This window comes from Scophthalmus maximus, chromosome 5 (genome assembly GCF_022379125.1).
Source record: "Scophthalmus maximus strain ysfricsl-2021 chromosome 5, ASM2237912v1, whole genome shotgun sequence".
Classification (NCBI taxonomy): domain Eukaryota; kingdom Metazoa; phylum Chordata; class Actinopteri; order Pleuronectiformes; family Scophthalmidae; genus Scophthalmus; species Scophthalmus maximus.
Genome location: NC_061519.1, coordinates 642452 through 657500, shown reverse-complemented (window position 1 = coordinate 657500; position 15049 = coordinate 642452). Strand labels below are relative to the sequence as shown.

Below are 15049 nucleotides of genomic sequence, written 5' to 3'. Positions count from 1 at the left end.
AGCGTGCTGATTGGTTCTTATCAGTCATGACACAACTACCAGCAGTGAACTTTCCCCCCAATTTTTTTTGAACACATACAAGTAGTAAAAGTTCCACATGGTTGTTGCTCCAAGAAAAGAAATACCTTATTTGATGTAAGCAACCAAATGCAGATCGTTTTTGTTTTAATAGGAAACATAGTAGGATGGATGTAGCCTCGGTCATTAATGGCAAACACTGTACTCTGTTGAGTCTTACACTCCTTCAATTGAAAAATGTATTTTTCTTATTACGTTGAAGTTGAAAAACCGAATGTTTTATGTGTCTGAGTGTTTTACTCCCGGGTGTAACTAGGAAACCATCGTGTGTGTGTGTGTGTGAGTGACCGTGACAATGAGATTCTTACAGCTTGCGTCTCCCTCCAGGCCAAGGATCTTTCTGTATCCTCCATGAGAGAGCACCCTGACCAGAGTCTGAGCTGTGAAACACACCATGTCCTGCACAAGTGCACACAGACATTATCACGCCCTGATCAGGCTCAGTATTGTATATTTGACACATCTGGAGTGATCCAGGTAAGGTTTCTGAGGATATACAGATGTTAGCTGAAGGAGTGCCATGCCTCATACATGACCACAAACATTCCCGCAGTAAAGAGTGAACCTTTAGACGTCTTAAAACGTATTATAAATAAAATATACCTGCTGTTCCAGAGTCATGACTGTGTGCACTCTGAAGTTCCCACTCTCACATGGATCAGTGATGCCCACAGAGCCGGGCAGAAAGAGACCAGCAGCCAACATCTGCAGGCAGCGCCTTCGAAACACAGGCCAACACAAAGCTTAGACAGTGTCCCATCTGTAGTGACTGTACACAAATGAAAGCTGAGGTGAGGGTAACCCACCTGTAGGCTACGTTCAGTGACAGGGGCTGCCTGGACGGGTTGTTCATCACTGCAGAGTGGCCCTGCAACACAATGTGTACCCAGTATACGTATCAAGGCCTGAGATGTACATGTAGTCATATGCAAGTTGTCTGCACTGAAGTTAGGGCAGAGACTTGAGGCCTTACTAGCAGGTCCAGGATCCAGGGGGTGAGGGGTTCAAAACCAGGGAAGCGAAGCCTCAGGTCCTTCAGCAGGCGGATCAGCACTTTGACCCTGAAGATGAATGATGCATCAAGTTTAAATAATGTTAAGTGGCATTTGTATTGTGTGGTGGTGCCTGTGCATCAAACTGCTCTGTTGACAAAACTTGCTCACGTTGACTGAGAGGCATTCTCCTCAAACCAGCGGGCATGGCGGATGGCAGCAAGTGCACTCTGCAGCACCTTGATGTCCACTGGGGAAAAATCAACAAGATACTGAACCTGAGCATCTCTGAATGGAATCCAACTAGAGACCTTTGACTGTCAGGGCTTTTTGATTGTGTTTATACTGCAGACACTGATGTCCAAGGCAAATTCCCCATGGGGAAAATGAAGTCTATCTTATCAAACCCCATCACAAATACAAGGTCTATGAAAAAGATCAAACAATGAAATAAATAAAGACTGAATACAGAAATGTTTTGCAGAAACATTTGCATAATTCACGACCAAGGTGCTTATGTTTTCACCTGTTGGTTGGTTGCTTGTTTTGTTATTGTACACAAAAGCTACGGAAAAGATTTCAATGAAAGCCATCAAATTTAGCCGTGGATACGGACAAAGGGGCAGCTGCTGGAATTTAATAACTTCATTTAACATTGCAACATTTGACTATTTCACTGATTTGCCAAGTAATTAGGGGTGACCATCTTTCCTAATGGTGAAAAATCGGGATTATTTAGGGGGACTGATATCTATGAGTTGTGCCATTGTAGTTGTTACTGCATCATATTTTTACATTTACATTTTATATCCAGACTGTGGTAACAGCTGAGCCAGGTCTTCAGAGTTTTTGATGGTAATTATTCAGAAAAAAAATGGACTTACTAACTTTGGACAATCGACTTTTCTTTCGACTGCTGGTTACAGTACAGCAGTTTCTTCACATTTTGCAGAAAGTTGAACTCTTTCAGACCTTCTGGTCATATTTGAGTTCAGATTTTGTGCACCTTCAATTTGAAAATGTTGAAGTTTTTGGACTTAAGTCAAAATGCTGGGAAACTGCATGGATGAAAACAGCCGTGGCCTACACCGAATCCTCCAAGGAATTCTGGGTCAAAAGAAGCAATTACTTACACCTACAGTTATTGACCAAAGGCAGCTGTAATAGGGGTCTCTTGTTGTCTCTTTTTTTTAACCAGGTAGCAGGTGAGAGTGATTAGTCCAACCTGTAGATATCTGAGCTGAACATATTTTGTGGGCAGGAACAAAAATAAAAATTAAAGCACTATGGTTAGTAGAAAAACACTGGAATGAAGACTGCAGCAATGCTGGGTTGGACTATCCCATTGCTTCTCATTTAAATAACACGATGGTCCAAAATTGATTTGAAAACTCCTGCATTGTCATTGTATGTTTGTGTTGTTAGTGGATACAATGTGTAAACTCGTACAGTGCAGCTCAGGGTCCAGCTTTCGTAGGTTGGGAGGAACAGTGGTGATGAGGATCTTGACAGTGGCATCAGCTGAACTGATCTCAAAGCCTGTCTCGTTGGTAAGCATGGACAGCACTGAAACAAGAGCACACACAGTCAGCTGCCTGTCACAAACATCACACAGCAATTCATCACTAAAAGCTTGATAAATATAAAGCACATATTTTCAAAAAACTGCCTGAGGTTTTTTTTCACGTATCATCCTACAACTGGACTGGGTAATTTTGCGCTGGCTACACGTTGTGTTGGTTATTTGCGGTCTGACTCTGACAACAGCTGAGGTCTGTGTCCAGCTCACAGACGCAGTGCAGACAGAAACCTGCTCCACGAGACGGTGGCAGAGTGAACCGGTCGAAAGTTGGTTGTAATTCACTAAAATCCATGGAGACAACGATCGTTCCCACAAGTGTAACAAATATTTTGCAAGTAAAGGCGGAACACGAGTGATCTGTGGAAACCTTTAGTGAAAGTGAAAGTATATCCCGAAGCCCGAAGCTCCTTCACAGCTGCAGTTAGTAGGAGGATGACTGAGTTCCACCTCACTGTGACCAGGTTCACAGTGAAAGACCTACAACACTTTACAACAGTTGAGTCCTACAGTCTGTCTGTACATATTGAGTTGTGTTATTTTATTTATTTGACAGGCTTTATGTTAGTCCCATCCCTCAACACACAACATCATGTACTTTATAGTAGTTATTTGTTCAAAATAGTGATGTCCAGTGATGTGTATGTAAATTTGTATGTTTGAATTTGTGCTCATTCGAAGATAGTGTGATGAAGGGCTGAAAGACTTAAAACCAGTTCAGTCATTTTTTTTAATTGGGATTCCTTTTTTTCCCTCGTAAAAGGGACGAATAACAAAAACAAAAATAAACAAACAAAACAAAAAATATCGGTATCGGCTATCGGCCAAATTATTACTGTGAATAACTGAATAACATGCGTCAGTGTTACCTTCGGTAGGGTCCTGTGTGCGAAGGGTCTCCACTACTTTGTTGCCCAGGGCAGCAACTGCCTCCACTTTAAAAGAAAAAAAAATCATCATCATCCAACATTCATCCCACAATAAAGAAGACATTTCAGAGGATTTGGGAATAAACTTCTCTTTCTTTTCAAATTGGAACAAAAGCCAGTAATTTTGTCAGCCAGACTTTAAATGGACTATATAGCGCTTTTCTGGTCATATAGACCACTCAAAGCGCTTTACAGCAAAGTTACATTCACCCATTCACACACATTCATACAGCGCTGCTAGTTACCACGCATTTTTCATGCAGAAAAATCCGTGGTAACAGAAAAAAACGCCAACCTTTGGGTTGGTGGACCAACGACTCTACGTCCTGAGCCACAGCTGCCCACTGATTGGACTGATCCACGTTGTGTGTAATGTGACAAACAGGTTGTTCAGTATCAACAGGCACCTCGTTCATTCAGAAATAGAGTTGCCATTCACATAACCAATTAAAGACAAATTATACTGTATTAAACCTAAGTGTTCCTAACCTCCGTAACTGAATGTGTCTTGAGGACTGAAGACTGAACGCTGCCGTCAGATGTCTGGTTTATAGTCTTGTTTAGTAAGATAGTTCTCATATTAGATCAGGATTTTGCCAGTTGTGTTTTAGGAATGTGTGCCTTTAATGGCTAAACTATGAAAAATTTAAATGGGACAGACAAGATCAGGTAAAACCAGCACAGTCACTAGAGATTAAACCACTTTAGTTAACCGATGCTTATAAGGATCAAAAAGCTTGGGACAGAATCTGTCCTTTTAAAAAATGCTGTTTACATCATTAAAAATTAGTAATCAAATTGTCCACTTACATTTTGGGTCAACTGTTTATAACTGTTGTAGTCTACTAATACACTTTACATGTACTCATTTATCAGCGACTTATAACTGGGGGACAACATTAAAGTTTTAAATAAGTACTCGGAGATGAATCTGTTCATTGTGCTGCTCTGTCAATCCTCAATAAAGGTTCATCTTATCTCCTCTTTAGACAAAATGCAGGATATCAGGTAAAGAAGTGTAAAAAAATAAGTGCTGTATTTTTGCTTCATTATTTAAGATCTTAGGTTTATATTAGTGTTCAACCGATTTATCAGCCGATGTTTGCGTTTTTTACACGCACCGACTCAGCAAAAATGTGCGTTTGACAACAACGCGCAGGCCGCACTAATACTAAACTTTGATGTCAAGTAGGGGGCCACAAAATATCATCCTGCGGGCCTCAATTGGCCCGCGGGCCGCGAGTTTGAGACCCCTGCTCCAGAGCGACGTGAGCCTCGTCTCCCTCTACCCAGGGAGGCGAGCCATGGCCTTGGCCATAACCCCACTTTGACTAAGACCTCAAATCAGATGACAACCCGCTGAATTTAATTCTATTTAACTATTAAATTGAGGGAGCAAAAGTAGTATCGGCTCCAAATATCGGCTCAAGAAAATCGTCAGTCCGTATCGGACATTGGCTAAGGCTGATGAAAAAAAAAAAAATCTGTATCGGCATTGGCCCTAAAAAATCTGTATTGGTCGATCGCTAGTTTATATTGTTAGATGGGAAAAAGGTCTGTAGAAGTATGATTTTAGTATCAACCCCAGTAAACAGTCCTGGAAAAAGGGATTGGCAGACATATGGCGCACAATTGTGTAATGTTACTCACATGTAGGGAGAATCTTGAGGATTACAACCAGGTCAGCAACGTTGTGTCCTGATGTCATGGTGCCCTTCTTGTAGGAGCCCACTTGACGCACCTCTTCAATTTGCTATGAAAGAGATACAGGTTCAAAATTATCAAAATGGAATGTACAAAATATTAACCAGATTATATTATTCCCAGAAAACAAGTCCGCTAAAAATTTACAATCTGAGCACAAGTTGTTTTTAGATTTAATAATCTACATTCAATGGTAATTCAACAGTGCTGTTCAACTATTCAAATCATCTTTATTGGTAACATTATACAGCTTCAGTGTGTAGTGACATTGTAAACGACTCACCACTTCAAAGTTGCCAGGTGCAACAATCAGGTTGTCAATAACATTATTGATCTTTGTAACCAGGGACAAAATGGAGGACTAAATGCAGGAAACAAGGTTTGTGTCAGTGAATGTGCAACACACAACTAAAGAAAACATGTGTCAGAGCAGGTTTGTGGACTGACTTGCTCTGCAGGTGTGGGGCTCAGGTCCTGGTTCCTCTTTAGCAGACACTCACTGAAAGCCGTCTCATCAGGGGCGGGTTTCACTCTGGGGAAGGCCATCTCACACTTGTGACAAAAACAACATGTTTCAATACTCACTGTTCTCACTGCAGCTACGTTAACCATGGTAGTTTCATTAGGAAAACATGGTCTCCTCAACACAGGTCTGAATCTCCTGAGAAACCTCTATCATTCATGTACAGGTGTAGTCCAGCAGCTGTATTCACAAAACCTCCTCATCCTCCAAACTGGCAGTGAGGGGCAAGTCCTACAAATAAGGCTCATGTCAGTCCTGACTTCAGACAGTAATCCAATCCCCTTAGTTGTAAAAGTAACTCCTCAGTCGCCTCTGACTTGTCTAGTGATGTGCTGCAGGTAATGAGTCAGAATAAGAATTCAGTCGGCTCATCAACAGATGTAATGACAGTTTAACTCTGCTTCTTGCACAAAGCATTAAAATATGGATGTTTTCTTGTTAAACCTGTCAGCGCTCATCTGTAAACAAATGTGCTTGTTGGTGCAACAGTTACAACTACTCGCACAAGTGCGACCTGCAAATGTGCAGACTTTTTTTTTTTTTTTTTTAAAGAGAGAAAGAGTCTACTAGTGTAGGCCAATGTGTGTTAGAAGGGGAAGATTTCAGTAGTAATTAGTCAACTGCAGGGGCCACGTCAATTACACTCGTTGCTGTGTCTTCGCAGCTACGCAGGTATTGAAGTTCTCGGTCACTACGATTTCCGTCAATTAGATTCCAGACAGGCTACGCATGAGTTCAGTGTAGATCTCCACCACCTTCTCTGCCGATGGGGCGGTGTCCAGATTGCACGCATGTGCGGGTCTCCTGAATTAACTTCCGTTTTCTCTTGCACCCGTGGTTGGCCTCAAGCCTGTCCCTGGTGCGGTTTTACCTTAACGGCACACTCTTTTAACCCTTACACCCAGTCTGCGGCCAGAGAGGACATCTAGGTTCTGCTTCTGCCCCTAAAATTTTCATTAAGGTGCTACAGTGCTCCTAGAAAAAACAGTTAGTCTGGAGCCCTGATTAGTCTAATTCAACTCCTGGCTATGGCCGAGACAGACTGACACCCAAAGGGGCAATGAAACACTTATTTACTCACCACATAAAAATCGAATGGGATGTGTGGGACAAATGGACGATACCTAAAAAGGAACAAAGAAAGGAAAACAGTTTGTAGTATTCTATTTAGGACCTCAACATAACAGAATATCTGACTGAGCAATTCGACAGTTACACATCTTATTCTTCAGACTCTGTGCTTCAGCTCATTCAGGTGGAAATTAAATAACGGATTCTTTTCAAAGTACCCAGATTCTGTACATTTACGGGTTTGAATTTTAATTTGGAGGTCTTCTAGATTAGGTCCACATGGTGTAATATTCAAAATACACATTGTTGGTCTAATTCCGTATGCTGCTGTTGTGCCTCTATTCACTCACTGAACCAATAACAAGATGTAACTGTTACTGACAGCAAGTGTTAGTAACGCTTGTAATGATTCGAACCGCTGGTAGCCGGGTCATGACTGATTAAGACCCAATCACGAAGACAATATGGGCATCTGCCTCATTCTTTCCAAAAGTCTCAGTTTCTGTCCGTCCAGACTAAAAACTCTGGAGTATAGTGGCCAGCAGGCATAAACATAGCAAAAGTGACGCAATTTAAAACTACAATGGATAAGATAACTAGACATAATCTTAGTATCTGCCCATTAGTGATTCATTTAAAGTGTAACTAGGGGGATGCTTTGGATGGTTTAAGAGAAATGACAGAAATCTGTGCAGCCTGAGGAAACCATGATGAACCTCGTACACTAACATCATGATCCCTTCGAGTTGAACTCACCCCTGGACCAGTCCTCCCCGGGATCCGAAGCGGCCTCCCCGGCCCCTGCCGCGGTCTCCTCTGGACACAAACACAGGGACATACGGGGCTTCTTACAATTTGATTTGACAACATGAATTCCATTCTGCTAGATGCCGTATGGTAACGCAGTTACATGGCTCCTACAGAGAAATTCACGTAAATCCATTCATTCATCCGTTCACGTACTTGGCTAGGCCAAACTAGCTAGCAAAAGCTGACCGGGCAGCTGTTGCTTGACACGAGGGTTAGAGACCCTCGCCACTTTATATAATGTGGTGAACACCGATCACACTGTGAAGGATCAATTATGAATAATCTACCTAACTAACGTGCTACCGGGTACGCAGCGTTCAAACAATGCACGCTCCTAGCATGCTAGCACAGGACCTCACATCAACCAACAGCAAAACTCTGCTCATTCAAACTGTGGGCTTTAATATTCAGCGTATGAAAAGACAAATACCTCATTGCGTACGACGTTTTGACAATTTAATGCAGGAATCTTGGGAGAAATGCCCAAGTTGGTGGCGACAACGGCGGCGGCGGCGGCGAGGAGGAGGAGGAGGAGGAGGAGGAGGATGATGATGGTGATGATGCTTCTTCTTTGTCTTCATTCTATGGGTTTTAATGGCAGTTTATAGCTTACACGCGGGTTATACTGCCACCTATTGGAATAGAGTGTGGGGCAATAGATTGGCAAAGGGGAAAAAACAACTAAGTCCTATTTATAATGCTAAAGGCAATCACACTTCTTGTTATCGAAATCTTGTGTAGATGCTGGATGCATTCTCAAAATATGTTGTCCTACAAACACATTTCAACCTTTGTTTTTGGCCCTCTATCCTTCCACATGTCCTTCAACCTGGAAACTTCATTCAAGAGTTCAGTTCAATTAGGACATTCCTGCTTGTATTCAGCTTCTTCATAACTTTCATACTTTCTGAGATATTCAACGTTTACCACGACTATTTTACTAATCACACATTAAATACCAATCCAAATTTTCCTACTCTTCATACTCCTTCAACTTCTTCATCCAAATTCAAGCCAGCAATCCAGTTTAGCATCAGCCTTTCAGCAGCCAGCATTCATAATAATACAGAATTTTGTTATTATTATTATTATTATTATTATTATTATTATTATTATTATTATTATTATTATCATCGTCATCATCTAGATATTCAAATTATTATTGTTAGTAGTAGTACTTATGTCCCAGTCATTAAGGACATGATGGCTATTACCTTTCTTAAAGAAGCTCTAGCATATTTTAGTGATTCTATTTACTTTTATAATGGAAAGTCAATGGGAGCGATGTTTAAACATTAATATCTGAAGTATTTATATTCCGTGAACAGGTGTCCCATGTGGAGCTGTGTAACATATTCAACTAGAAAAGGCCATTTTTCAAGAAATTGTGGTGTGAATGCTACCTGCTGAAGGCTGACGCTAAACTGCATTGCTGGCTTGAATTTGGATGAAGAAGCTGAAGGAGTATGAAGAGTATAGAAAAAGTGGGAAATTAGTAGATAATCTGTAATAACTGGAACGTTCACAGAAAATGTTGAATATTTCGGAAAGTTATGAAAAAGTTGAATACAATCACATCGTTATCGGTAATTGATTACCAAACATTTGAAGGCATGGTCCACAACTTTTGGAATGTCATTATATAGTCACCAAGTGTGTGACTTGATGAGTGTGACTGGTAGTGTAAAGTGCTTGTTAAAGTGGTTGTTAAGAATAGAAACGAGCAATGTAATTCATACATTTACCATTTACTTTATTTTCATTGATTAAAATGTTCATACATTCATTTATAGTTAATCATGCCATCCTGTGGTTTCCACAAATACAAACAATCCAGTGCAGGTAAACTGTGTGACACACATCTCAGATGATTTTAGGAATACTGGCATTGTGAGTCACAACTACTCCAATTTTATGAGTAACAAGTGTTTTGTTTACAACCCTGGGAAAGTACAACATCTATATATTGCAGAATCAATTCTATCTAAAAGTTCCCAGTGGCTACAGGCCTGCTTCTTTGCTTGTAAGGTTCCCTAACATCTTTGTGAAGTAATTAAGCAATTATTAAACGATGGGGAAGGGGTTGATGGTGAGCAGGCTCATGATAAATTTAGTTATAATTAAAATTTCAGCTCAGATTTGACTCCAGTGGCTTCACATATGGCTTCAGTGTTTGTTTGGTAATATATTCAAATCAGATTATTATTTATCTATTATTTATCTTGTGAAATTATAGTTTTGATCACAGCATAAAATAATTATATTACTGTCTCCAGAAAAAAGCTCTGCATCTGCTACTATGAGACTGAATATTCTCTTTTCATTTGCTTCTTTTAAGCCTCCCAGCTTCACAGAAAAACTTGATCACTGGAGCACCCCTTTAGGTATGAATCTCAAGATAACAGGTCTAAAACATGAGAACTAACAATAGACAGAGGCTCTGCTGGTGTGATTCTTTTATCAGTTAATTGTGAAGTGGTATTAAGACTAGTTTAGAATAGCTTAACATTTGTAAACACAACCAAAAGTAACTTTTATAAATGAACAACAACAACAGCAATAACAACAACAACAATAGTGTGTACACATTTTGTGTTTATTAGAATGAAGACAGATTATATTTGTAATTTGTCTTCATTCTAATAACCACAAAATGTGCACACACTATTAGTAAAGTGAACCTGTCCAACACACAATATTTCCTTTTCCTTGCTGTAAGTATCTGCCTTTCTCTGCTAATTTTATTTCACTTATTATACATATGTGAGTGGGCTTAGTGTTTGTAGAATAAATTAACATTACTAATAACACTGATTCATTCTATGGCCACAATATACTATATTGCATGTCCAGCTGTGCTCACACTGATGCTGTGTTCATGTTATGCCAGAAGACAATGATTCTCGTCATTTTGTCACCGGAGCTGATCCGTGAGAGATCACTGAATCCCAAATATAATGATCACCAGGGGGCTGAAAGGAATAGTTTTTCCAAGTTGACATTCATATTTTCACTGTCTGACATGACATGAAACCACATGGAGTAGTGTGTGCTGAATTCAGGGTTCTGTCTTCACAGACTCTATCGGCTCCACCTGGGGTTCAGTGGGTGGAGTGGAGATGTCCTCCAGTTGCTCTGAATCTGGTTCAGTCACAACTACAGACACCTGCTGACACACAAAACAAAGTGTGAACATGCTTCCAGAAAATGCCAACATATTGAAGTGCAATTTAAGGCTGTGGTTTGGTTTGACTGAAAGAAGCCTTGTTTGTGTTTACTCTGAGAACACTGCTTCTCAAATCCTACCGTGGACCAGTACCTCACATTTCACACAAACTCTGCTGTGGTTTTCCACAAGGGCGTTGAATCAGGAGCAACTAGGCTTGGTTGTAGATTCTTGAAGACGTTTCACCTCCTTAAGTTCTAATGTGACCCTGTTTTCACCTATCAGTAAAATCCATCCTGAGTGATCCAATCACAAGTGGACAGCTCTCAGTACAGGTGAAAACACTCTCAGGACGCATTGAGGATGCATTGAAATCGGATCTCAAAAAACACATTCAGAGTTGATTTAAGCCACGTGTCCACATTCTAATAGCAGTGAAAAAGGGAATGCCACTTTTGGCCACATTAGGGACAAATAAACAGAATTTGAAAGATCACGCATTTGATCCGCTGACTAATTGCAATTTTTTTTTACCATGTTGCGTAAAACACTGTTTTACTTTTTCATTTGCTGCCGCTGCTACTTTTTAAAGAAGCGGAATAATTCCCTGAAGGTCGATGAACTGCAGTGAAAATATACTGATCGGGAGATGTTGAAGGAAGTTGTGTGTTCACGTGAATGAGCCATGTTAACAGCGTTAGAAGCGGATCGCAGTCATGGCTACTGGAGGATGGAGAATGGAGCAGTGAGAGAGAGAGAGGAGTGTGTGTGATGTGAGCATGGCTCGACCCAGCAAGGGAGACAGAGTTGACACTTAATTTGCGGTGCCAGATTCAGTGTGAGAAAGGGAGAACATCTCACCCTTTAATTGTCTTTTTGGCATATTTTATTATTTTGTTAAAAACAACAACGCATTTGGTCTTTTGCAAAAATGATGCACATGTTGATTTACATACAGAGCGGGTAAATGAAATCAGATCACAAGTGGTCACTGAAGACACATGTGGGGACACATTCTGCTGACAGGTGAGAACAGATGTACTGAGAGCTGTCCACTTGTGATCTGATCACTCAGGTCGGATGTTATTGCCATGTGAAAACAGGGTCACAGTTTAGGTGAAACCCAGTTATTTAAACTCTGTGGAGTGTGGGTAGTGCATTTTGGTGCTCCAGACTGCTGCTGTTGTAACAATGGTATTTAGAGTCGTTGGAGTCACCAGTGTCCACACTGTTGTCTTGAGGGCCACATGAGGTTGAGTGTGAAAGGTTGTTGAGTCTCCAGCGAAAGGATAAAAAGACAGCATAGTAGATGGGAGAAATATGGTGTCTCAGACCTCTTCCTTTGTTGAGAGATGTTTCTCTTCTTATATCTGTGTCTTCCAATGACTGTTATTTGTCCCTTAGGTGTAGGGAAATAACTGAGTCTTGCCCTGAAGAGCTGGACTCCTTCGTTGAGCCATGTGTTTGTATAATGTTTGTTTGGTTTCTCCAATATACAGGTCGGCTTATTCCTCGCTTCATTGGACTGCATATAATAAGTTGCTTTTCTGTGTGGTGTGTGGTCTTTGGATCTGGATCTTGTAACAGTTTCCCCAAAGGTCCTGTCTGGGTATCCATTAACTTTAAGTGCCACCTCAGGTGCCTGTGCTCCTTCTCTTGGCCTTAGGCACTTGTGTGTACATTATCAGCTTTGTGTCTCAGAGTTCTGATAACTCCCAGCTTGTGTTCAATTGACTGACGTTTAACCAGTCTGGAGCACGAACAAGCACTGGCCACACTCCACAGAGGTTAAATCCCTGGGTTTCATCACAACTTACTTAGAACTGAAGAAGCCTCTTGGATGAAGGGAAAACATCTTTAAGAATCTACTACCAAGTCCAGTTCCTCCTTACTCAACACCCTTGTGGATAACTGACTTGGATGAATGAGCATCTCCCCAGACATCTGCTGTGGTTTATTGGTGATATTATGGACCATGTAACGAGGGCACTTTGTTACTAGTGATTAATAGTTTTAGCCTGGTAAATTTTGCACATTTGGGTTTGTATTCATATCACTTTTAACAAATGGCTTAACTTGGCACATTAAGAACTGCACTTTGCACTTTGGTGGTAATATTTGCACTTTATTGGCAAGACTTACACAGAACTTTTAGCACATTGTATTTGAACATTGTTTATAAATTATTATTATACAACTTATTCAATTTAAATGCCATATTTATTGAATGTTTAAACAATGAGTGTTATCTTCTGGCAGGTGCTGTGGTGGGTACCTGGTTAGGCTTGGACAACGGCATTTGTGCAAACATGTTTATGTTCATAATTGAGGATTAGTTGTTTAAATGTATTCTGTGTAAACTTGGTGACATTTGTGTAAAATATCATGAGATGATAGTGCTTGTGCATTAGTTAGTTGACTGTTAAATGCTGTATACACACTCACCTGTCCTGTCATGTCTGCTACAGGGTGTTCGGCCAAAAGAGTCTCCTAGGGTACAAACACCCATATGAATGTTCCAGGAGGGACCAAGTGGCAGGATTGGAGAGCGGGATTTGGTAGTTAGGTGTATTTTTATATTTATTGAGGGCTGTGTATCCACATGGGGAAGATGAAATGCAGAGCCAGCAGCCATAAGCAACCTTGCACTGCCTAGGCAGGTCAGACAAGTGGGATTCAAGGCCAGGTCAAATATCACAGTGCCATCGGGCCCTATTTGCGGAGGCTGGACTGGAAGAGAGAGAGGTAGTAGTTACCCCCCAGGAGATGGCCCCAGAAGCATCTCTAAGCAACCAACATGTCAAGCCAAGACAAAAGACTACAAGCATGAATGGACCAGGACGAACGGACCAGGTCCTCTGCGAGCTGCTACAGAAAGCTTTACGTGGCACAGTGGATGCCAAGCTAAACCTTTGTAGTGAAATCCTGTACAAGGAGTGCATTAGTAGGTATGGCGAGGTGCCTGGCAGAAAAGCAACGATGAGGACAAATGGAAGAAGAGAGAAAGAGATCGATGCCTAGAGAAGAGCAGAGGAACAGGAAAAGAGTCTGAAAGCGCCCTGGGATGAGATGAGGAAGAGACTGGCTAACCTGCGGTGGGAAGAGTGCATCCGGCAAGAAAAGAAAGGAGAAGGAGATGGCTAACTTATTCAAGAATCCCTTCCACTTTGCAAGGTGGCTCCTCAAGGAGAAGACCATTGGAACGCTGGAGATTTCCAAGAAAGAAATGGAGAAACATCCATTCAATACAGCGACCTTGCAAAGAATGGGCCTCTGGGCCCACCAAGCTATGTGCCAAAGCCCGCAGAACCATCAGTGCTTTTTGACACATCACCACCCAAACTCAGTGAGGTCAGGCATGCAGCCCGACGGCCAAGATCAGCATCAGCACCGGGGCCAAACAGGATTCCATACAAACTGTACAAGAACCAAGGCTACTGAAGCTTCTATGGACCCTGATGAGAACATCGTGGACCAAGCAGATTATTCCATCAGCATGGCAAAGGGCAGTGGCAGTCTTCATCCCTAAGGAGCAGAACTCCAAAACCATAAACCATTTCAGGAGTATATCCCTGCTGAATGTTGAGGGTAAGATTTTCTTCTCAGTCATTGCAAAAAGAATGACAACCTACTTGAAAGAGAAAGGATAAATCGACACCAGCTGCCAGATCCCACGCTTTCCAGGTTTTTTAGAACACACCAGCGTGATCATGGAACAGATCCAGAGCAGGGTCAAGTGCCACACCAACTCAATGCATTTGCAATGGATTTCTTTTACATCCTAAAGAAACATCAAGGCCATGGTGATGGACTACTTCAGGATCTGCATATTTGCTTCTCAATGCAGGATTGTAGTGACTGATGGCTTTAGCCTTGTAAATTTTGCACATTTGGGTTTGTATTCAGTCCACTTTTAACAAATGGCTTAACTTTGCAGATTAATAACTGCGCTTTGCACTTTGGTAGCAATATTTGCACTTATGGGCAAGACTTGTACAGAACATTTTGCAGATTACATTTGCACATTTTATATTAATTATTTTTTGACAATTGATTGAAAATACATGCCATATTCATTGAATGTTTAAACTCTGAGTATAATCTTCTGGAAGATGTTGTGATGGGTACTCATCTCCACCTGCAAGAGAAAAGCTAGGTTAGGCTTGAAAAACGGCGTATGTGCATAATTGAGGATTA

General features: G+C 41.2%; 2 protein-coding genes across 10 annotated transcripts in view; both read right to left on the bottom strand.

The window, feature by feature from the left end:
* The window catches only part of ilf2 (interleukin enhancer binding factor 2), a 9411-nt gene extending 1137 nt beyond the window's left edge, over nucleotides 1–8274 (bottom strand). The window contains exons 1-13 of one of the 2 annotated variants that reach the window (XM_035633358.2): nucleotides 8117–8274; nucleotides 7633–7692; nucleotides 6887–6929; nucleotides 5730–5834; nucleotides 5566–5643; nucleotides 5229–5331; nucleotides 3519–3584; nucleotides 2520–2636; nucleotides 1242–1320; nucleotides 1052–1139; nucleotides 885–964; nucleotides 682–796; nucleotides 387–477 (exon numbers count right to left, since the gene is read on the bottom strand). In XM_035633358.2, the coding sequence (XP_035489251.1) occupies nucleotides 387–477; nucleotides 682–796; nucleotides 885–964; nucleotides 1052–1139; nucleotides 1242–1320; nucleotides 2520–2636; nucleotides 3519–3584; nucleotides 5229–5331; nucleotides 5566–5643; nucleotides 5730–5834; nucleotides 6887–6929; nucleotides 7633–7692; nucleotides 8117–8121 (1030 nt within the window). In that variant the 5' untranslated portion in view covers nucleotides 8122–8274. The remainder of the gene's footprint in view (nucleotides 1–386; nucleotides 478–681; nucleotides 797–884; nucleotides 965–1051; nucleotides 1140–1241; nucleotides 1321–2519; nucleotides 2637–3518; nucleotides 3585–5228; nucleotides 5332–5565; nucleotides 5644–5729; nucleotides 5835–6886; nucleotides 6930–7632; nucleotides 7693–8116) is intronic. The other variant, XM_035633359.2, reaches the window with a different exon arrangement.
* Nucleotides 8275–9418: 1144 nt separating this feature from the next.
* Nucleotides 9419–15049, bottom strand: part of LOC118310500 — a 28857-nt gene continuing 23226 nt past the window's right edge. For all 8 annotated transcript variants that reach the window (XM_035633475.2, XM_035633477.2, XM_035633474.2 and 5 more), the window contains one exon: nucleotides 9419–10852. In XM_035633475.2, coding sequence (XP_035489368.1) covers nucleotides 10745–10852 — 108 coding nt within the window. In that variant the 3' untranslated portion in view covers nucleotides 9419–10744. The remainder of the gene's footprint in view (nucleotides 10853–15049) is intronic.